At 39.2% G+C, this 24082-nt stretch overlaps 3 protein-coding genes across 3 annotated transcripts; 2 read left to right on the forward strand and 1 right to left on the reverse strand.

Moving 5' to 3' along the window:
- Positions 1 to 487: 487 nt before the first annotated feature.
- LOC120293825 (WPP domain-associated protein-like) lies at positions 488 to 2600 on the forward strand. The gene is made up of 2 exons (XM_039313592.1): positions 488 to 650; positions 1178 to 2600. The coding sequence occupies exon 2, from the start codon at positions 1386 to 1388 to the stop codon at positions 2598 to 2600; it is 1215 nt and encodes a 404-aa protein (XP_039169526.1). The 5' UTR covers positions 488 to 650; positions 1178 to 1385.
- An 851-nt stretch (positions 2601 to 3451) lies between these two features.
- On the forward strand, positions 3452 to 11912 carry LOC120293312 (WPP domain-associated protein-like). Its single transcript, XM_039312406.1, has 4 exons — positions 3452 to 3556; positions 10036 to 10162; positions 10836 to 10937; positions 11471 to 11912. Exons 1-4 carry the CDS (start codon positions 3552 to 3554, stop codon positions 11525 to 11527), a joined length of 291 nt encoding a protein of 96 aa, XP_039168340.1. The 5' UTR covers positions 3452 to 3551; the 3' UTR covers positions 11528 to 11912.
- A 2026-nt stretch (positions 11913 to 13938) lies between these two features.
- On the reverse strand, positions 13939 to 23333 carry LOC104444897 (30-kDa cleavage and polyadenylation specificity factor 30). The gene is given in 8 exon segments (XM_018874582.2): positions 13939 to 15092; positions 15898 to 15984; positions 18826 to 18894; positions 19491 to 19601; positions 19753 to 19915; positions 21955 to 22365; positions 22814 to 23185; positions 23187 to 23333. Coding segments are annotated over 8 exon segments (2160 nt in total). The 5' UTR covers positions 23267 to 23333; the 3' UTR covers positions 13939 to 14225.
- Between the last annotated feature and the right edge of the window lie 749 nt (positions 23334 to 24082).

Below are 24082 nucleotides of genomic sequence, written 5' to 3' on the forward strand. Positions count from 1 at the left end.
TCATCGATAATTGAGTCTAGAACATGCTTTCAAGTATTGTTATCGATAGAAATAGTCGATGCATCATATTCATACTATCAAAGTTGAGGAAATATAGACATATGGGAAGTCTTGTCCTTTTATTAATTGGTTTTATAACAGACTAATTGGTAATAATCTTACAATTTAATTGATCACACTGTAATATCCATAAACTTATCCATTTAACATACGTAAACATCATGCATCGTTAATTCAATGAAATACTAAATTTTGCATTTAATTTGTAAATAATTAACTTAATTTGTAATCATCATTTAAATATATTTAAGATTACATTTTATTAGTAGCGTACTAACATAGGGAAGGAATGAAATTAAACATTCCTTGCTCGTTAAGGTCTACTCTCATTGGATTCTCCAGTTAAAAAGGAAAAATCAACAACAGGGCAACTCCCTTTAAGGAAAGGATTGACTTGGGGTGGTCAATTCACTTTCTCCATCTCTCTCTCCTCTCTCTCCCGCTCACGCCTCACCAAAGCTTCCCCTGTTCTTTCGCTGTAAGAAAGCTGACGATCACACACTACACTCCACTCGGAAATCACCGAAGCGGACCGCGACCTTCGAAGCTCTTCGCTCATGGCGGTCCCCTCCACATAGGCCCATCCGCTCGTGAGTTCGCCTCCGTCCTCAGTCCCGGCTCTCTGCAGTTCTCTGTAGCTTTGCTTTGTCGTCTAGTTTGAGGCGTCGACCAGAGCTCTGGTTCATGAATTTCACTGATGCCTTTGCGTCGGTTGAGCTAGAATGTGAATGGAAACTCGAGTTCGGGTTACGGTTGAGTAGGACTTGTGTGCTTGTGGTTTTGTTGTGGCCGAAGAAGTGAAGCAGTGTGCTACTGTTGACGTGAAATGCTGGTTCTGTCCTTCGTTTCTCTTTTGGGAGGCTACATATTTGTTTAGATTGTGCGGCTTTCGTTAGCGTCCATTTGCTGGGGCTTGAAGAAGTAACCTTAAGGTTTAACTAGCGTAGTTGCTAAGCAGTTAAAAGCTAGTACGAGGAGTGTTGCCTTTTCTTTAGTGGGATCTCTCGTCCTGTCTCTCATGCTTGTCGGTTGTTTAGCTTTCTTTTCGGTTTCTTTTCTTTTTACCGATGGATGGTTTCTTCTCCTCTTTTTATCTTTGTTTTCCTTTTTTCTGCAGTGTTAGTTGGAGATGGAGATTTCACTATTCACTTCAACCTGTGGAGGAGCACAGTAGTTTGGAGAGCACAATAGAACCGCCTTGTGTAGTGATAGGCCATTGAACCATGTGAGTAACGGCAAAGAGAGCAAAAATCTAGGTGTTAAACTTTTGGCAGATTTGGAATCTTATTTGCAGGACATCAACGATAGAGTTTGGATTTTCGAGAATGGTGAACGTTGTGCCTGCACTGGAGCAAGAGGCTGAGGAGAAGATTGGTGAAAAACAGTTGGAGGTAGCTGGACTGAAGGAAACATCGCGTGCATGTCATACTGCAGAGGACAGGGATAAGCTTTTGCATGTTCCATCATCACTGTTGAACGAGGGGAATACCCAACAGGACTCCATTTTAGTCGTCTCAAACCTTCATAAAGAACATGACAGGAATTCGGATTTTCTGAGGAGCCGTATAAGTGAAGTGAAAGAGCAGCTAGTAGAACTCAAGAAAGAGGTAAACAACGTTAAAGGTGGAAATCGTTGTGGGAGGATTAATTCAGGTGATGAGTTGGTAGGGTCGGATGGTATCTTGCTGGAGGAGGTGTCTGAAAGACTGATCGGTGTGGACAGTACTTTCGATGCTCCCCAGAGTACACTAGATTCTTTCTTCAGCCAGCTAAAGGATATGGTTCACATATCTAAGAAGTCGCTTCGTAAGATGCAGCAGGAATGGGAACTAAGAGCAGAAATTGAGGCCATTGTGATGACCGGCTACATCAGGAGCCTCCACAGTGAATTTGAGAGGAAGTTTTGGGACCTTAACGGTTATTCTCACGGTTCTGAAAACCTCAGTTCCCTGAAGAAGATAAAAGAGATAACAGCTCCTCTACGTGAGGAACTGGTTATGCTTTCTAATCTGTTGTCTGGCAATGATAATGGGCAGCTAATTTCTCAAGTGTTCTTGGAGGATGGTGAAGAGTGTTTGATTAATAAAAGAACTGATCACTTGAACCAGAAACTGTCAAAGAATTTGGATGATGAGCTGATGATCACCATGCCAGAGAATTTGGACCCAGTGCAACTAAAAAATATGGGAACGGATGAATGGATTTGTTATTTCAAGACTGAGATGACCAAAATGAAAAGATACCATGAGTCCAAGGCAGAGAAGATGACTGAGGAGTATTTTTCTCTCAAGAGAGAATACTTCAAAAAAATACTTAATGAACCTTCATTGACCGTCAGAAAGGACAAGGAATTTGAAGGATTGAAGAGAAAAATCTCTGACGTGATCTCGAAGTTAGATGACATTTTGAGGGAAAGTAACAGCGTACCTCAATCTAATGGAGATGCTGGCAGTTTTGGCACTATGAGGGCGAGATTGGAAGATCTTCTGGCTGAAAATCACCAGCTAAGAAGCGTTCTTTCTGATATGGCAAAAAGGTGATGTCTCTTCTCTCACAAATATCTGATCATGCAAAGCAAATCTCTTCTCATTCTTCCACTGAGGCAGAACTGTTGGAAACGATTGGTAATCTCACGTGTAAATGGGAAGATGCACAAGTTGAAGCTTCTATTTATGAAGAAGTGTACAATTGTATTGTCAAGGAGATGATGGCACACATGCACTATATTTCTGGCAATTTGTATAATCGGAAAAATATCAGGGAAGATGTTCATGAAATTGCTAACGTTGCTGAATGTTCGTGCCAATATGAATTCGAGAATTTAAATTCGGAGAATGCCATTTTGCAAGGGTTGGAAGGAATGATATTTGCAGAAGTTTTGAAAGATGCTAAGGAGAAATTATGTCACTTGAATTTTTCCTATATTAATGAAATAAAGCTCCGAGTATCACTTGAATGGGAAGCAACGGAAAGAGAAAGATCACTGGAATCGAAGATTTCAGAAAACGAAAAGCTAAAACAGGAGGCAACACAGTTGGCAGTGTCGGTGGAAGAAAAGGAGAAATTAGCTCAGGAAACAGCTGGGAAATTGTCTATACAGATGGAACAATGTGAAATGTTTTCTCAAGGGCTTGAACACTTGAAAGCTGAATTGAGTAGACAGCAAATCCTAATTGCAAAGATGAATAAAGAATCAGAACTCATGAAAGGTAACCTTGCTCAAGGACTTAAGCAAATTAAAGTATATGAAAGGGAGTCGAACAATCTAAATGAGAAGTTAGACTTAGCAGTCGAAGAGTTGATCAAAGCTAATATAGAGAAAGAGTTGCTTTTGGCGGCTAATCAAGAGAAGGAGAATGCTCTACAGTTGCTTAGAAATAAAGAAAGAGAACTTGGAACAGCTTGAGCTAACGACGCGAACTGTCTATGAATTGCTGAAGAAAGTAGCTGACTTTGAACAGAGCATATCAGAAAATATTCAGGGGAAAAACATGAGGTACGCACTGAAATTCCTCCTTTATTGTTTACCTCTATGACACGTACGGTTCTTTAAGAAGCTGCTATAGAGGGCTTCGTGTGGTTTATCTTGTTCCTTAGCAAAATTCTTGATTCTTTCAGTGCATTTTCTAGATTATATCTAGTACTGTAGAATAACTATTCTTTATCGTCCAACCTTATGTTATATGTGCTTGACCTGTAGGATTTACATTATTTACAAAATGTCTTAGAGAGAAAGGAATAAGTTTGTCCAACGATAGATATTCTTTCTCTGGCTTTTGGAACAGTCAAATTGATGATTCCTTAAATATTGCAGAAGTAGGTAGGGGAGAAAGGCTGCTTTATGTATGTCTTTAGGGCATGGGCCTTATTGTCTTTGGCATTTTGAACTAGGTTTTGATAGTTTGATGGGAAGTTAACCTGGCATATCCATTCTGTATCACCCATCACATCTCTGAGTGTGGACCAGCACATGCCACCTAAGGTTTGAAGAGCTATTTCCCACTAAAGCTTACCTATCCTTGCGAGGGGCTGCCTTTCGGCAAATAGATTTAGAAGTATTTGTTCAAATGATGATATTAATTTGTCATTGAAAAGATGGCTCAAATATATAATCTTTTCAACTAACGAAGAGAAGGTTTATCGATCAAGAGCATGGGCTCTCTCAAATTCATACCACGCGTGATACGAGATTTTTTTAAAGTTTCTAACAACATGAGTATTCTAGGAGTAATCACTAACTTATTGGGTTCGGTTGGAAATAAATCGAGACAAAGGAATATCGTCTCGATTCTTATGCGATCAGAGATTGATGATCGGGGACTTGATTGCATTAACATACCCATTAATGCCATTTTGGTACCTAACTTGAAAGTATGTTATCTAAGTGACTATTTACTTTTGATTACCCATTAAACCTAAAGGTATCAATTCATTAAGTGAACATGCAGCTGTTTTTGTCGTTCATTATAGTCTAAAGCTAATCATATCCTACTCTAGGAAATGAATTAACAATCAATTTATTGAAAGGTAGTACATGAATAAAACACTCAAGGAGTCAAAAGTGGTTTAAAAAGTAAATGCGAAAACAAAAATCCCGATATAAGTCAGACAAAAATATTACATGGCCTCATTATTGAGCCTCAAGACATATTCCTCGAAAGCTTGCTATTGGAACTAAGGCAAACCCAATTCTAATGACATGATTAAAGTAAAGCCTAGGTTAGGCTACTCTAATCATTTATTTGTAGTGTGAGGCCAAGTCTTAATTGATTTTATCAGCAAAGTCTGCGCTAAGTATCCTAAGATATCTAAGCTAGCCTAATTAAAACTAATCTAGGTTACTACAAGAAATTAAGATCGGAGCGAACATTGGTCTTCCACCTTCCCTGGTTCTTCTCAGCTGCTACCTCTCAGATCGTCATCGATGAGTGTCGCTTTGCAATCAAATCATTCATCAACATCATCCAGGGCATGTATTCAAGCAAAACAAGTCATCGGCAAGGTCCACCACATCAATTTGATGTTCAATTGATTTAAAACTGAGTTTGAGATTAAGCATACATGTCGATCAACCCAAGTCACCACCTAATCCTCTAACGATTTGTTTAATTAAAATTAACAACAATTGACCTACCACTTTCATTCACAATGCAATGAGTTGGTTGTGTTAACCCAAGCCGATTAACATGTACCACGAGCTTAGACCATACATCTAGAAATCACATGCATTTAGGCTTAGGGCTTGTTTGGTGACTTTTTGTATTTTTGTTCCCTAAAACAGAGTTATGTTTGTGTACTAGTTAATGTTTTTATTCTCTGAAATAAATTGAAGCTAGGGAATAGATTTGAAACAAAACCATAAAATAAAAAGACTATTTTTTCTCGAAAATAAAATAAGAAACAAAATCATTGTTGAAAATAAGTTCAGTGTAATCTAAAATCTAAACCTTAAATCCTAAATTTTAAATCCTAGAGCTCAAAAGGTCTATATATATCTTTATTATCATATCCAAAAATTTACTATAACTTCCTCATATTATGAGTTATAAACTAGTGAAACTCTCTACTGATATTTCCAGCCTTTAATTTTTTACTAGCTATTAATGTGATTTTCTGAGGTCATTTTAGAATATCTTAGTCAATTAAGTCCTTACAAAAGTCCAATTTTATCCAAACATGAATTGTTAAGTCTCCACTAACGTTCTATTATTAAGTGAAAAAAATTGCGAATAAATTTTTTTACAATTGTACCAAACGTATTTATGTTATTTTACAATTTCAAGAATAGAAAGTTTGTGAATTACCACATTCAGGAATATAAAAAAAAACAAAAAAAATTGTTTTTGAATAGAAATTGTTCTTGAAAATAGAAACGCACCCGAAATAGCCTTGGACAATCAACAAATAAGTGAACTAAATTGGATCATGTATCCATTGTTACTGATTCTGGGCAAATGTGTTTGGGTTCAATTAAGCGCCCTAATGATCTACCCTTGTGTGATCCTTACACATCATTGGAAAGCCCATGGATCGATTTCAACTTTCATTTAGACCACTTGACCCGATTTGGACCCTATCGACCACCCGAATTTGACCCGACAACCGTACCTGCTCCAGATTTGTTAGAAATTTCAAAATCTTGTCAAATTTCACGGGGAGTTATTTCGAGGAGTTATAAAAGAATTTTATGTTTTGAGATTTAGCAAATGAGGACCCGAACTATGTGAAATTGACGGGTTTTCCCAGGGACTCCCTTGAAAATAGTTTTCTAGGCCACAACCCGACCTTTTCCGAATTTTACAAAATTGACCCCCATAAATTTTTTACCCATGCCCCCAAACTTTCCATTATAATAAATTAGACCCCAGTGAACAAAATTTTACGTTTGAGTTCTTTCAAAAAAGGCCCAAGACTATGTGAACTTTGCAAAACAAAATCGGTTCATGCGGACTCCAGAAAAACCACTGGGTTTGATCGTCTTCTTGGCGTGGCATCATACCGACCAAAACGAAGTTGGAATTTTATGAAACTGGTATCATTGAAAAGCTTGCAATCTCAGCTTCAACTTTGATGAGAGAGTTTGTCCAGATTCCGAGCACAAAAAATGCTAAAAATCGGAGAAGGACAAAGGTCAGGAAAATCTGAATTTTCTGGATAAATATTTTGAGTCTTCAAACTCGAACAAATCTCAAACTTAGGCTACCCAAGTGATTTCTAGCCACATTCAAGTGTTTCCAGAAACTTAGGCTTCAAAGTCCAAATATGAACGCACAAAGTTTAAACATACAAGGATAGGTTTGGCCATACTGAACGCACAAAGTTTAAACATGAAATTTCTTGGAATTTACGCTATCCATTTCAATTTCTAGGCCGGTTCAAGGTTGATTGACCAATTCCTTCACGTCCTAACTAGGAAATTAGACATAGATCGAAGTTTGTACTCTGATTTTAACCTATGTTCAATATCTAGCATCCTAGGACGATCCTTAAAAATTTTGAACTAAAATGAGATATTGTACCTTGATTTGAGCGTCGATCAGAAACAGGCCGGCACGAGGTGCTCCAGTAGAAGGAGGGGGCACCAGCCATGGCTGGCCAGACTTTGGCCGTTGTTTCCGGGCCAGGTCAACTTTGGTCAAACCGGGTATACTTGAAGTCAACTGTGCCTTAAAACAACACCCGAGTTATGATTGTAATTTGTAATGCTTTAACCCAAAATTGGCAAAATAGGCTTGAAATTATGGTCGATAGTGTTCCCAGGATCAAATGTTGTAAAAAAAAAAAAAAAAAAAAAAAGGAAAACTTTGAAAATGTCTGGAAACAGATGAATTTTGTATTTTGGCCATTGAAAGTCAAATCGTCGGTTTGGCCGGAAAGGTCAAGTTACAATCATTTTTTTTTTCCTGAAAAATTGGCAATTGGGAAACAAACTATCTAAGAAATTGAAACTTTCTAAGCTATTAGAATTTTTTATGAAATGTTGACCTAAGGTTGACTTTTCAGGGATTTGATAAAAATGGAAAAACCAGTAGTCAACTTTCGATTTTTCTAAAGAAAATGACATCTGAGGACTCTTGCAACTCTTTTTGCCCAGGAAACGGGCCCATCGCAATCGGGAATCCTCAATCTCGACTTTTTAAAGATTCAGACTTGTCGGCCAAAATTGAGTTGTCAACATGTTCTTATTAGCTGATTTATTATTTGTTGGTAACTTTTTTAGGTAGTTTGAAATCATCTAAAAAACCATTGCAGCTGCTCCCCGTTAGAGATAGCTACCATCACTTAGTGTTTGTGGATTTTAATTTACCCACAGTCACGTCCACCACAACCACCATTCATTTCATCTTCCAATTTTTGTTGAGTAATCCTTGAGTGAATCAAACAATGGACTGGTTATCATGAATCAATGTGAGTCATCTCTAACAAAAGCTTTTCCTAAGGAATTCTTCTCTTGTAAACGAAAATAGTATCGCCAAAAAGTTGGACCTTGAGGGAAGTGTCATCTGGTAAAATATTCTTCTGAGACTCACAATCTGAACTCGACATTAGGGAAACAATCTGAATTAGTTGTACAATGCCTTTGTGCCTAAATCACTTGTGAAATCTAATTTCACTTTTAGAGAGCTATTTGACATGTGAATTCAGCTTTCTATTTAAGTACTTGGATGTCAAGAAAGTATGCCATTTATCTTTTTCATTAAGCAAAACATAAAGAGCTTTCGTTGGCGGGCGCAACACATGGAGTCGACACCTTATAAGAACACTAATTGACAATAAAAAGATCTACTGATTAGATTCTATTCACATGGTATCATCAAATGATACAAAAGTGAATTTTTTTGAACTTAAAGGCATTCAATAGTTCAGGTTGCATTTTGAAATCTGGAAAAGTGAAAGCTACATCCCTTTTTAGCCCATATTTTGTCTTTGCTTTTCTTTTAGCTTTTAGGTGAGCTGCATTTGGTTAAGAATACAGACGGACCAAGTTGCTGTGCTGGATCAGTTATTTGATGGAACTATTCTATATAGCTTTTAAGGTTGAATACAGGGGTTTTATAAGAAAGAACTCACGTTGTCCCGAATTAAAATAAGCCAGTTTTCCCGAGATCCCAGTGGTTTGATGTTCCCACCAGAAAACACCCTGGAAACTTGTTCCATTGCTATACCAAGCGGGCGAAATATCTCCAACATTTGCTGGAGAAAGATGCAAACTTCCTGAACTTCCTATAATTTATGGGGAGGTTGCAGGCTAACGGGGGCAATGGATATGTAGTTAAGGGGCATTCCAAAGAAATGCTCGTCTCAGTTCCATGACTCCATTGAGAAAGAGGGCTAGGAAGTTCATTTTAAATCTGAAATATATACCTTCATAGACTTCATTCTGAAGTTAAAAAGAGATTGCTCGAAGGCTAACTCATTCAATGGTCATTTTGGCAGAAACAAGTGAAAATCTGCCCCCACTTGAAATTTCTTTTGCATCTGCTTTGTCAATTCACTTTGGTCAGGGGAGAAAAAGTTTAAGAGTGTGAAACGCATTGATAAGGTGAGTAAGGAGACACGAGGAGAATATTGTTTGCATGAAGCCTCTGTTGCCATAATCTCTTTGGTAGGAATCTAGATAAACTGATTACCAGATCAAGAGAGGATAAGAGAGAGTGTGAGAGAGCGACCATAAGGCCAGATTTTCGGGGTATTTTCGTCAAATAGGTTCAAAAGGATTTGCAGTTAGCCATTTAAGGTGGATAATTAGATTTTCCCTTGGTTTCTTAGGTAGTATATTTTTTGAGGAATTTTTGGTAAGTAATGCTCTTGAAGTGTGGACCAGCTGTATCAGGATCAGAGACTGAGAATTTGGATACCTACGGCTGAGGGAAAAAATGCTTAAATTCTCCAAATCATTGCTCTTGCGATTTTCAAATCCTTGAGAATCTAGGAAGTCATTCGAATATAATGTTCTCTAGCAAAGCTGCCTTCTAAGCACAACATTAAATTTCTAAGTTGAAATCATGCCGTCACACATATATAGACTGTTCTGCATTGTAATAAATTGGCAGATGCTGTAACTCAGCCATACCTCTGCATTCCAGACAGTGGTGCTTTTACAACCTTGAACCCTGACCTCCCTGTGAATGAAATTTCCTTATTCTAACTTCAAGGCTTGCCCATCTTTGGAACTCATTCTTGATGCAACAATTTTGCAGCTGCAGATCCGATATATCTGTACTCTTCCTTTCTTTATAACTTGGGCATGCAAGTGCGGTAGTACTTGCTGACTATTTAGCTAGGGATACTATGGAGTGTCTCTTCATTTCCTCGACAATAAACCTGTTAAATACTTATTCAAAGTGTTTTGCTTCACTATTTTGTTCACTGTTGGCTCGTTTAATGCATAAGATTTCTTGTAGGCTGGTGTCTTGATCTGCAAGTTTTGTTGTGACTTTGGACTAAAGTTGTTTGTGTCGCGATTCTCTCTAGGTTGGGTACTGTGGGGTCCCAACTGAGTTCCCTTAGGCAGAAGGCTGTTGCACTTAAAAGAATGGGATATATTTATCAGCAGAGACTTGAAAGAACATGTTCAGACCTCCAAAAAGCTGAAGCTGAGGTAAGCAAATCACAAAGCTTGTACTTTCAGTAAGCAAGACTTACCATTGTATTTTTCCTTGATATGCAAGTCATTGTATGTCACACTGAAGGTCGCCTTTAGTTGCACGTCTTGCTTTCATTATTGAAAACAGTTTAGTAATTAAAGGACCTGTTTTCCTGGAAAATGGTAGAAATCTAGGGTGCATTTAAATCTAGAGGAGCTTATCTAGTTTCTGTTTTCATTGAGCATTGTCCGAGGATTCATTTTGATTTTCCACTTATATATGATATTTTGTCAGACATTTTCTTTGTTTGCCGATATTTTGTATTTTAACATAGCTCTTTAACTGTGGCTGGAATTTAGAAAATATATTAAGTGTGAAAAATATCATCACAAGATCTCAGGTGGTGTTTGGGTGCCTGTCTTGCGACACGTTTTTGGTTATTTACGTGATTAATAATTAATTTGGACACTATTGGGCTTCCTTGTTCTTCGTTCCTTTGATGAATATCTTTCCTTCTTGTCCGGGCTTGAGCTTTCTAAGGCTTTTGTTTTCTCATTCTCACTCTTTGAGTTGAAGGGTAAATTGATAAGGGAGATTCAGCTGGGTGCAAATTTAAGGGTGGAAAATATATTGCATCTGATAGACAACACCAGTGGAGTAAGTTAAGAACGTTATTTCAATCTGCAGGTGGATCTCCTAGGAGACCAGGTGGATACACTTTCGAATTTCCTGGACAAAGTTTATATCGGTTTGGATCACTACTCTCCAATCTTGCAACATTATCCTGGAGTAAGTTGACCTTGCTCTTTTTCGTTGCTGTATATGTTTTTAAAATTTCAATGGGATGGGATTTCATTAGTTAGTATGAAGTTCATATTATCTGAAGTGTACAACTGATAAAAAAAACTTTTGTGCACATTTATCACTGAATCTGATGTTACTATGAGAAATCATCACATATTCAAATCTGTCATATTTTCAATGTGTAATAGATCTGATGTTACATAGGACCGGAATGTCAATGGCTCTACATGTCTAGTGCAAGACATCTGCAGGTCTGAAGATGCATCTTTTCCAGTGAAATGATTTCCTTTTTTTCCTCTGCTTGAAGGGGTAGTGTCATGCTATATTTGATTCCAGACTTGGAGGCATTTTGTAAGTGAACTTGTGGGCAAGCAAACTATTGAAAAAAAATACTCTCAGAAACATAATTTGTCCGTCCTCCGGGCAGTGTAATTATTTGTACTGGCCTGCCATCTGATATATACTTCAGATGGATTTTCTAATCCTTCACCCACTGGCTCTCCCTTTGCTTCTTGCAGATTATGGAGGTCCTGAAGCTTGTTCGAAAAGAGTTGACTGGGGAATCTTCAAGTTAATTTGATGGATTGTCAGATAAGTCGATGCTTCAAATAGAAGCTCAGACTGATAAAAACACTCCACGTATGCATTTTAGCTACATTAGTTCTTGTCAAATGGGAATGTGGACGCTGAACCGTCTACAAGATACCAAAATGTTCCTTTAACAGCTGTTCTCTTGGATCTGAAAAATAATTTACTCCTATGTATGGTTGAGTTTGAGCATTCTGTAGTAATATACTTCTCCTCCTTGTTTGCAGATCCCACGCTCTGATCTCCTTCTACAGCATCCACCTCTTTTGTCATTGTGGCAGTTCTGCAGCACCTCCAGTCAACAACTCGCCGTGCTGCCGCGGACATGGATCTTTTCTGTGGATAGTATGCCTTCTTTAAACGATTATCGCAAGATTATGACGTCATAAGGACAAATGGCTTCTGAAGGTACATAGACCCATCTAAATCAAAGGAAGAAACTAGGAAGACGCCAGCTGATTATTGTTATACAAAGGTGATGCCAGCCGATTTTTGTTGTTCCTCACTTTTGGTAGGATAATATCTGAATGTAACGTGAGATTTCAATGAGCATTGTACAAAGATCTCATTAAGTAACACCGATAACACCAACCTGCATGCCTTACCTTTATCAAAGCTATCCTATTCCTTAGTTCCCACTTAAAAATGTTACATCAACATAAGAACGTTGGCGGCTTGTCTGGTGTTCGAGAAATCAAAACTATTCACTCTCCGTTTCTGTGTACTCCGCTGATTCTGCTCTTCTAAGAATGGTGTTTTAGTATAGACGTTGTCCCTTGGAAATTCTATCCTATTCCAAACAAGGGAAGGTAGAAGAAAGTTGCTTGTGCACTTCTTCGTCAAATATGCCATATAGTGGGAGACCAATTGGGTTAGGTGAAATTGGTGATCTCACAAAAAGGGCTTAAACTAGAAATTTGGCTTCAAGTTTTAGGGGATGTAATACATGGCGGGTTGAAAATACGATGATAAGATCTTCTGCAACTGTTCATGTTCTCGTTTAAGTCATCGCAGTATGAATCAACTACCTGTCTTTCAGCCATTATAAAGAGTTAATTAGCCCAAATGCTTCTAGACATAACGCAACAAATTATGAAGACAAATGGGTGTTTGCAAGTCTGGTATCAATGACTCTTTCTGCAAAGACAGTGGAACCCAATTCCTCTTTTTTTGTCCAATCATGCTTGTCCTGAGTAGGGAATATACGGATGTCGGAATCAGCTTATGCTTGGCCCTCCTGGATTTTTCTTGTTTGGTCTTAAATGCAATTACTCAAGCTACTTATAGCCCCGTATGAAAGGAGAATGACTGAGTTTTACTTTGTCTAAAGTTCCAAATCTTGCTCAGAGAAAAACAGTTGATTCCGTGGAAGTGAATGTTACTCCATCCAACTCGAGTTGTCGAATTTCAATGTACTCCTAGGCTAACAGCACAATGTAGCATTGAAGTCGATGATATGGAAAGCATGCCGAAAGGCTAACAGCTCATGTTTCTTCTCCATACTTTCTTGTCACATAGTGGCGATTAGCTCAATGAGCATATTATAATAAAGAATGCATGGGACGAGAAAGGGAAAAACTCTAAAAATATCTTAAACCTTTTAAATTTATATCAATTTAGTCCTAAACCTTTTTTTTTGTAAAGGTCCTAAACCTTTTTGTGCCAGTTTAATCTTAAACATTTTTATGTTATGCCAATTTAGTCCTTTCGGCCAATTTTGGCCTGATTTTGCTAACTAGACACTGTCGGCTAACGTGGCATCATTGGCGCTAATATAGACAACTTTTAATAATATTTTAATATTTTTGAATTTTTATTTTATTTTATTTTATTTTATTCTTTTTTCTTTTATTCTTTTTCCTTTTTTCTTTTTTCCTTCTCCTCCTCCTTCCTCCAACCAGTCGCGGACTTGGCGACCGGCTAGAGGCAACGGCTTGCCCTTCCCAATGCTGGCTTTCACTTGAAAATTACTTCAAAATGATTGACAAACAATCTAGCATTTTTCTAAGGGGTTTTAGAAGCTAAAACCAAACACACAAGACCACTTGAGCATGTGAAGCCTCTCATATCTGAAAAATAGTGGTCAAAATCCAGGTTCAGTGGATCAACATGGTCCTATGATAGATCGGCCGGACTCATAGACAAAGAATTCTCTTGTCCTTGGGTTACGACACATTCACTTCCATATAATTCTCTTATTGGGACTACTAAGCACCAATCTACAACATGTGGTGGTACTCACTGCGCAATAAAAGTAAATCTACCAAGTCCGTCGCGATCCGCGACCCATTCCAACTAACATCCCTTTTGCAGGCAACATGAACTAATTGGGAAAAAGAGAATGAACCAGGGAATGAAATGAACCAACGCGCTCCTCGTCACTATTCGGGAAAAAGAGGATGAAATGGAACATGCTATACCGTGATGTGATGTGCTCTTTAGTCATCGTCACGTTCTTATAAGTTACAATAATGTACTTCGGACAAAACATGGATCTTCTGAGACAAATGGTAAGAAAAAGGCCATAATCATATTGGTTTCAACAGCTTCACACGGGGCTTTCTGATTCAGGAGCTGAGTCACTGAAACAAAAGGCTTTGTTATATAGAGAAAAAAAAAATCACAAGATGGGTGAAAAGAACAAAGCAAAATGTCTAGTGGATCAGGGCAATCAAAACACTCCCGCTAGCGACTGGGGGCCATAGCCACGACTGCATCCCCGCCACGTCGCTTCTTCTTCCCCTCCCCGTGCCTCGAGCGCCTTGGAGCCTCATCCTCGCTTTCACTCTCTTCATTCCTTAAGCTGTTATCTTCCTGATGAGCTCGTGGTCCTGGCTGATATGATCTCTCATGATCAGCACCCTCACTTGGCCCCATTGACTCTTGATCCCTACCCTGGTCTGATCCTGCACCAGGAGATGGCCTTTGGTCTCTCTTCACTAACCTATTCGGGTTTTGAGAAGGGGGAGGTGGAAGGGCTCCAGGCATTCCGGCAGATCGGCCAGCTCTTGCAGGGTTCATACCCGCAGGGCCCATTCCTCCCATGAAGGGACCACGTCCAGGACCCATCATCATCCCAAACCCACCAGTAGGAAAAACTGAGCCAGGCTGCATGGGTCGTCCAGGAAACATCATGCCTGATGCGGGACCTGAAAAGTCCCCTGAAAACCTCGGCCCATAAGGAGGGAAAGCACGGGGACCCACACCAAAGAGATCGGGCATTCCAAAACCATCAGGAGCAACGCCTCCGTAAGGAAAACCATCAGCACCCATCATCCCAGGAGCAAAAGGCCGCATCCCGGGGATTGGCCGGGCCCCACGTGCCATTTGCATCGGCGGCCACATCATTCCCCGGCCCCTTCCTCTAGCAAGAGATGCCGGTCCAAGAAGCGGAGCGTAGTTCTCCTCCTCCTCCTCACTTTCTTCCTCTTCCTCTTCTTCTTCTTCGTTGTCATCAAATGGAACGATATCCGGATTCTCTGCCCCATTATCAGGATTTAATCCTTTGGCCTTTTCCTCCTCGCGTTTAGATTCTGCTGCCAGAGAAATCGGCTGTAACCATGATAAAACAGGGTTTCAATTAGAGTTCTTCAAGCAGGGATGCATGGTAATCGTATATGTTCAGCTGCTGATGATTTTCGTTTCCTTTTAGCCCACTGTTTCATGTGCTGTTCTTTGACTTTCTTGGTTGCTCTTGAATGATGAACCACCACACTCATTAATTTCTTCTAAGATGATTATGTATGAAAGTCGACCAAAAATATGACAAGGATATGAAGTTATGAACTTACTTGCGGATAATCACATTTTCTCACATGAGTTAATTTTAACATGTTTATATCCTCCCCTTTCAGCCAAAGATCCATCAGACTGCTGCCTAAGCTACAGCATACCGTTAACTGCCTATTGTTGAATCATGACAATGGAAGTGCCCAGTGTCATCATGTCGTGACTATAACCTGACCACTACTCCCTCCAGATTTTCTTAAGTCATTTTGTCTCTAAAATGTCCACCTTTACATGTAAAATAGGTAGTTTCATTAAGATTCACCAGCCTTCACTTTAATAGTTCAATCTCTATCAATATTTTAGTTTTTACAGAGACTCGCTTTTCAAAAGTTCAAGGAGATATGGCTTCATCAGAAGTACTTTTGTTCAAACGCAATTAAAACACATCTCTTACAGTAAAAATACTATTGAGTTCAACTAAAAGTTTCTTTCAAGAAAGATTTCCTTTCCTATTTGATCATGACACACAACAAGTTCAACCTAGTCTGTTAGCAAGCTAAAATAAGGAAAATGTTTATTTTGAACCTTGCTAAAGCATTACATACAATATTTCAACAGTAAAACATACCATGAGTTCACTATCAGGCTCTAAATAAAGCAAGGACGCCAACTGCTCACCAACAGAGGGCTCTAGCTCCTGACAGTCTCTGCTGATCTGCATTCACAAGATGCTGGATGAATAAGGAAATAAGCCGAAAGTTTAACTGCAATAGCCAGAATCCAATACTACTGCATCGTTTTCTTTTTCTTTTTTTTCCGCCAATAATAATAGCAAAAGAAATTATATAATATTATCTATTCTCCTTAGGCAAAGATGATCAAGGTTTATGGCCAAAGAAAAACAAAAAAGAGGTGATCAAGGCGATATGGCTCTCTTTTCAGCAACTACTATACTAAGGAAGTGGCCTCCCCTTTTCATTGATGTCTGGAAACACATTAAAGAATGGGATTCTTTGACACAATGGATCAGTTTTGATGGACACAGCTAATTCAGGCACAATCTCATGGGGTGATTCATCTATAAATATGATTTTCTTTCTCTCTTCACTTTATCTGTTAATCAGGATCCATTCATGAATGATTTCATGCTTTGGATTAGGTAGTGTCTCTTGTATTGCAATGTTCATTAGGAAATATAATAACTGGAACTTCTGCCTGCTCCTCACTTCTCTTCAAAATGCCAAGTCACAGCACTCTCAGGGAAGACAATCTTATATGTTACACTTAATGAAAAAAGAGTACTATGTGAATCTAATTGCTTAGCTATCGGTAGTTTCTGCCAATTCTTCCAGTCAATTTCCTGTTAAAGCTATGTGACTTTCCAGTGCGAATTCTAAAATTATTTTCTTCTGCTAGATGGTGACTCGGGATAGAATCATAATCAGTGGTAACCTAGAAGAAACAAAATTTCCTTTTAATCTATTGTTGCTTGGGGAAAAAAAAAAATCAAAGAATCCACTGGAAGACATAATTCTTCCCTTGATCATGCTCGACCATCCTGGAGATTCATTTTCAGCTCTGTTAGTTATTCCAAGAACCTTTCTTCAACTATTTCAGGATTTTCCTACCAGGTCTCATCATTCCAGGAAATCCTGAATTGCTTCCCACATATGGCTCATGTGCTGCATTTGAGAGAACAGAATAAAAGACTGTTGTAAAGATCCAGGTCTCCATCTTTTTAGGTCGCTTTCAACTGTTAAGTAGTCAAGGACGTACTCAACTAATCCTACTAATCATTGTGTTACATGGCTACTTCAATTTTGGTCCACTTTCCTTTATCTGTTCTTTAATCATACCAAATGCGTGTTTATCTGTACTTATGGCTAGTCTGTTAAGATCTTTTCTGATCATTTACTTCCCAATAGTCAACATTTTTCTATATCATATCATCCTGAACAATGGATTAGCATTGAAACTGCAGTTTCTTCCTTGCACAAAATTCCATTCAGACAAAATCTCAGTGTTGATCATTTCCCCTAATTTCAAGATTCTAAGAAACACTGTCCCCAAAATCATTAAAGGGCACATCCAAATTGCTGCGCAACCCATAAGATCCCACAAGCTACATCAATCTTGTTCATTATGCTTAGACAAAGACAATCTCTTTAAGCTTTTTGCATAACTTCTATTCTTCAGATTCATATATTTTTCAAACCCAAAAGGTCAAAACCCTTCCTTTCACTTCCTTTCTTTGAAAGGCCTCCCACTTTCAACCTTGCTTCTTTTTAAGCCACTTTCCAACCTAACTTTCTACAGCACTCACGACAACAGATCTAGAACTCTTCATGCTCTCTGCAATTGCCTCACTACCAACATAATCATCTTTCCCGGTCTAACCTTCTATTCCAGTTGACTTCTATCATTTCTACAGGCTTCGATTCCTTCAAAGGTAGGTCATGCAGATAATTTCACCTCTTAGGGCCCCCACGGATGGAAGCAGCAAAAAGCAAGTTTAACTTTGATGCGCTTAAATCCTCACAACAGCCCCTGAATGGCAAGCTTCTCAGCCATGGAAGAAATATGGCAATTCTGGGAAAAAATGGAAGACACTTCAATGCTCCACACCAAAAGCTGGCCAGGCCTAAGACCAGAAAGACCAGATAAGCTTGAAAGCAAAAATCCTCTTCCAAGATACTTTTGGTGCCAAATGTCCCTAAGCAGAAAGCAGAGACCCTAATTTCCAGCCTGTCACTAAAAATCAGGCTGGTTAGTTCTTGGACAAAAAGTCTTCACCAGCCCAATGTTCTTTTTAAAACTATTGCCCTCGATCGTCCTAGTTTCACCACCAAGTGCAACGAAATACTTAAAACTCACTTCACCACAAAAAATAAATAAATAAATAAATAAGACTCTCAGGGATCATGGAAAATTGCATAGGCAGTTCACCAAGCCTTCCTAACCAATTATGCCGACACTTGAGATCTTACTGCAGCATCCTTGTCTTCAAACATCAGCCAACACCTAGCAGTTTCAGATAATCTGAGAAAGCTCACTCTTTCCCCTTGAATGACAAATCATGGACTTACTTTTCAGCATTACCAATGAGACACCTGAAGAGCTTACCTCTAATGAACATTCACTACGTCCACTCAAGCCCAATGGGTGAGAGGGTGGGTGCACATGAGAGAGAGAGAGAGAGAGGCTCTGGAAAAACAATTATAGCGCACTCACAGAAATAACTGCACTTGGACATATGAACCATATTAATTCTTGTTAAAGCACGGAGGACGACACTCCATTAACAACTCACGAAATAACAAGCAGAAGAAACCCCCTCATGAGCGAGTTCTGATTCCTCGGGTCTAGGATAAGCAGTTTGAATTAAAGCACAGCCCTTGTCATCCAGATTCCAGTAAATAAACTTGAAAATTTCAGAGGGTGCAGAGAAAAACGCAGATTTAAGAGCAAAAGCAAAAACAGTAGGAAACACCAGCAAATAACTTTCAATTCCACCTCAGCCATGCAAAGAAGCTTAAATTGAGGGTACATATCCTACCTTGACTGGTAAGTTCTCATTGTATGGGTTCCTCAAATGCCGAGTCTTTTGAAAGGATAATTCACACAGCTGCAGACAATTAAATTAGAATCAGCCAGTAACACAGTATCTTGTCAGACACAAAATGAATAAAGTAGATCCTTCTCTATGTACACTTTATGCAATCTGTGGAAAGATCTTCTGGTAAATACTACAGTTGAGGTCATGATTTACAATGTACGCACATATGGAAAAATGAGAAATCATCGACCCACCCAGCCACCCCTAAACCCACACCACAAGAAATGGAAACAAATGTTTCTCATTCTTGCAAACTAAAAAACCAATATAAAGGTATTGGATCTCTTTTCAGAACTATCCATGTTCTAGAAATTTAGACGCTGAAATGTCTTACGAGCTGCACCATCTCCTCAACCAATAAGGGCAGAGAGAGATAAAAAAATAAATCAAAGAAATTCCTGTCTGTAAGATCGCCAAAGATCTTGACATGATGGAGTGAACAATTCAAAGATAAGCAATCAGATGAAGTTGGTGACAGTTTGGCTTCATTACTGAATCATGGAAATGGTGCCCATGCTTATTGGCAGACAAAGACCATGTACAGCAAGATAAAAAACGAAGGGCAAGTGAAGTGCATGAAAAATAACCATAGACTACCAATGCACCTTTAACCACTTCACTGAGAAATTTCGCCCATAATGTGCAGTTCCATGTGCATATTTCCAGTTCCCCCCACTTGCAGCTCCACCAATTCTCGAAGTCATCTTTGCACAGCCCTGATAAACCACCCAATTTTGCATGTTAGCTATGCAAAAGAACAAAGTAACACAATATCAGACAAATCCGACAGCCGAATTGCCTTTGTACAAAATTTAAACATGACCAGCATAAAAAAGACAGCTCATCAAGCAGAATAAGTCAAACTACCTGAAAATGACGTGTACGATTGACGGAAAATATCAAAATCACATTTGCAGCAGAGTCAAATGCCTCGTTCAGTTTAGCCTCATTGCTCCTCTGAGTTGCCCATACTCCTTGTTGTACAGATAACTCCAGATTTTCACGGTTACAACTTTTAACAATGAAATACCTAAGATTCCACATTTCAAAATCCAAATACACTTATAGATTATACATCTCAAAATTGAAATGATATCCTTATAACGACAATGCAGAATGCTAAATCTACAATGTGCGAGCAATAGACCACGGCAGAGAAAGACATCATTCAAGTGATTTTCAAGGAACTGTTCAGTAGTTAAAGATTATGTTACCCTCATGATCTTTTTGAGTTGTAAACCAAGTCATATCTAAACAGTGCATTTTCAAGAAGCATAACCCGTACATATAACTACTGACTTCGGAAGGGCTGAAAAACGTCATTTCTCTGTAGTTTTATCAATAAAATCCACAGAAGGCTTCAAGCCTACCCAGAAGAAATTTAAGTAAGAAGGATATCTTATCCACCAGGTAATGTTAAATTTGAGATTTTACCATTTAACAAACATAGATACACTGCACTCTGTACTGCAGTAAAGTTTTCCACCAGATTTCGAAAAGCACAGGACCTCCATCCTCATGGACAATGTATAAATAACAGGCTCATATTCATTTTAAAACAAGGTTCTTTTGGACTGATGAATTATGGGCTCTAAAAATTTCTAGGCACATTGCAGTCAGCTGCAACATTTATCAAAAGGTGGGTACTGGGATCACATTAATGAATGTAGAGACAACACAGATACTTAGGCCCTGCAACTACAGAAGTGCTTCTGTATAAGCATTATGGAGGATAACATCTTAGGAAAAGTAAGCAGACATTTCAGGAAAATGATACTGGGATTTAGAGTACAGAGATTTTATACAAGTGACTTAGACAACCCAGTGGTACCCCTAATTGCTGCCACTGATTAAAATATATTCTAAGAGTGCCCAGCCGAAGCAGCTTTTAAGAAAGTCCTAACAAAGTGAAAGGGAAAACTATTACTTAGGTTTAAAAAATGAAAGAACTTCTACATGATCTTAAACACCAATAAATGCCAAAGTCTATATTTTGCAGAAGATTTGAGATGCACAATGTCTATAAAAATCAAATTTCAAACAATAAAGGAAAAAGGAAAGGTTAAAAGGTAAAAGGAAAAGACACTCTAAAATATGGACTAAAATTCCCAAATAATGAAGCTCCAGTAGTATCTATAACGGTCAGAAGTAAAATGTTTTAGAGAAACACATTTCTGAAAACTTCAAGGTAGAATTTTGATCGCTGCCATTTTTCTTAGTGTAAAATCATGCCTTTCACCAAACCACACCAATGACACAACATCTTTGCATCATGGACTTGACTCACTTCAGGTGTGTCCTGATTTTATTCACCCAATTCTGTGTTAAAGGCAAAAAAGTGTAGTCCTATTCGATGTTTGCAATCATCACCAAATAGATTGATGAATCCACCTGGTGTCATCAATGCAAATTCTCCATGAATCTCTCAAATATGGGCAGGACTAGACCATTTTTTAAACACTGGCCAATGTTTTTCTAATATGGACTGGTATCTAATATGGCACACCCAGAGTAACAGAATATCTGTTTGGACAACCAAATGGACCCTTAAGCAGCCACTCGTTCTCTAATCATACTAAAAGAAAAAAAGAAAGAAATTAATTCACACTATAATAGGTAATGCATAGACAGGAAAACTAGTTAACACCAATAGTATGTCAAGTAAAATTTTGAAGTCATAGGTTGGTGAATAAATTTCAGGGATTAGCAAAAGAAAGTGAAGAGAAAAGAGTATGCCCTTGTTGAAGACATTCCTTGTCTCCCATAATAGCATCATATGAATAAAAGTAGTTACCACAATAAAAACCTACTGACGCTGGTAGCAAAAGAAACACATGATGATATTTTCATAAGAAAGTCAAATAGGGAAGTGCATACACCAAAACAAGTATAAATATCCCAGAAGGGCAGATTGGATTAAATATAAAAACTATGATTCTATTTAGAGGCTAAATTCAGCCAACCTCCTTCGGAGGATTATTAGATATTGACAATCCTCCAACCAAAATGTCCTGGAAAAATACAAGAATGATTTACATAGAGACCTAAGACTCTGAAATCTGAACACACCTAGATACTCCTGGAGGCAAAGGAGTGGGACCTCTGCCTGCCTGATTAGGCGTGCCGCTAGAAGGATTCTGTTGCTGCGTTTGGCTGAGCTGTTGCTGGGACTGCTGAACAGGCTGCTGCTGCTGCTGCTGCTGCTGCTGTTGCTGCTGTGGCAAATTAGCAGGCTCCGTCATAGAAGGTCTTACAATTGCATTTTGATTTACAGCGTTGTTTCCTACTGAATGAGCTTTTTCATTATGTTGAGCAGCGCTTGCATTACGCTGCTGAAAAAATCTGTTTGAATTGCCATAATGGTACGAATTCAATTGTTGAATCTTTTGAAGGACTTCTTCCACAGGAGGTGGAGGTCCAGGTAGCTTCGCATGCCTATATCGGCAGTCAGGACCATTTGGACAAAAACCCAACTTGTACCTGCAGTCACATAACCAAAGAACTCAGACAGAGACATTTAATCTATACACCCACCCAACTTTAAACACCCTTCCTCATCCTAAACAAACATCTCACAGCACACTCCTGACAAAAAAAGAACAAGAAAACCCAAAAACAACAAACTAATGCTCTTGCATCACAATATTCTCTAACAAGCTTTGCACATATTATAATCATCTCGAGCCCCAAAACCCTTCCACCAGTTCACTCTGGAGAAAAACTTCAGCAAAATGTCAACTAAGGACCATGACCAGTTATCCTCACCTCGCACGCCAAAACTTAAAACCGAAACCTACCACAACACTAGCACCAGCCATACCAAAACCAATTCAAACAAATTACCTCCAACCCACTAAACAAACATCACAGAGGATGCAAATCCAATCCAAACCCCGACAGGATCGCAAGGCAGAGAGAGACTACCTACATGTTACACTCCTTGATATCCTCGTTGGTGTGCTTGTACACGCAGTCCTGCTCGCGGCACTCCCCGTAGAGCCGGAAGAACCGGCAGATCGGCATGCGAGACTTGTCGTACTGGTGAAGGAACCCGCAGGCGTCGCCCTTCATGCACAGGCTGCGGAGCCAGTGCCGGCACACCGTCTGCCGGAAGCTCCGCCGCCCGCCCATGTTCCCACCGCCGCCGCCGCCGCCGCCGCCCGGCCCCGCCGGCCCGAGTCCGCACCCCCGGCACCACCGGGGCCGCCGTGGCCGCCGCCGCCGCCGCCCCCCCCGCCGGGGCCACCGACGGAGGCGGCGGCGGCGGCGGCGGAGGAGGGGTCGGGGTGGTGGGAGGCGGGGACGGAGGCGGAGGGGTTGGGGGGCCGGCGTCGAGGCCGCCCTCGAAATCGAAGCTGAGAACACCTTCGGCGTCCTCCATTGCCGGGGGACGCAAAGGGTTTTAGGGCTTTCCGATGAGAGAGAGAGAGAGAGAGAGAGAGAGACGAGAGAGAAAAGACGTTGCAGAAAGGTGGAATTTTTGGCTGCGAAGTGCGGAGATTGGATTTTGGCGGACGTTTTGTTAGTTTTAATATCGGGATTTCGATCGAGCCCACCTCGGGTTATATAGCATGAAAATGATAATTTTAATAATAATTTTACTCATGGGGGAATCGGCATGTGGGATGATTCGGTTTTGGAACTGATTGGAAACAGTGCGTGCGTGCGTCGATCGCCCGCAAGATGGTGAAATGCGTGTTGAGAAGACTTATTCCAGAGGTTCTTGAGGGTCCATCATTTTTTATGAGAAATGATTCTTTTTTTTTATATATTTATATATATATATATATATATATATATATATATATATATATATATCCAGAGAATCTCGTATAGCTAACAAGTAAACTCTGAAGTGACGCTAATAGAAAACTCACCACCTCGACGTCACACTTAAGGCCTAAAATGGCCAGTGAAATGATTCAAACTCCTCCTTCATGAAAATGAGAGGCCAAACCATCGCGGCCTTTAAAGTTAGCGGTGATATGATTCTTTTTATTCTGTCATTTTGAATAAAAAAAACACGTTTAAACTACACAAAATTTCGATTCTAGAATAAAAAAATAAAAGAACAGAAATACATTCGATAAGGCTCTGTTTGTTTAAAACTGTTTCTATTTCCCGAAACAAAAATTTATGTTCTTTTGTTCCGATGAACAAAAAAAGAACATAAACCTGATTAATAAATCTTTTGTTC

Source organism: Eucalyptus grandis, chromosome 5 (assembly GCF_016545825.1).
Source record: "Eucalyptus grandis isolate ANBG69807.140 chromosome 5, ASM1654582v1, whole genome shotgun sequence".
In the NCBI taxonomy this organism is placed as follows: domain Eukaryota; kingdom Viridiplantae; phylum Streptophyta; class Magnoliopsida; order Myrtales; family Myrtaceae; genus Eucalyptus; species Eucalyptus grandis.

Bases quoted from the DNA above. Each gene is read 5' to 3' on its own strand.
- LOC120293825 (XM_039313592.1), top strand. From the start codon at position 1,386: ATGGTGAACGTTGTGCCTGCACTGGAGCAAGAGGCTGAGGAGAAGATT.
- LOC120293312 (XM_039312406.1), top strand. The intron at 10,163-10,835 runs GTAAGCAAATCA...TTCAATCTGCAG, and splicing joins TCCAAAAAGCTGAAGCTGAG to GTGGATCTCCTAGGAGACCA. The intron at 10,938-11,470 runs GTAAGTTGACCT...TGCTTCTTGCAG, and splicing joins TCTTGCAACATTATCCTGGA to ATTATGGAGGTCCTGAAGCT.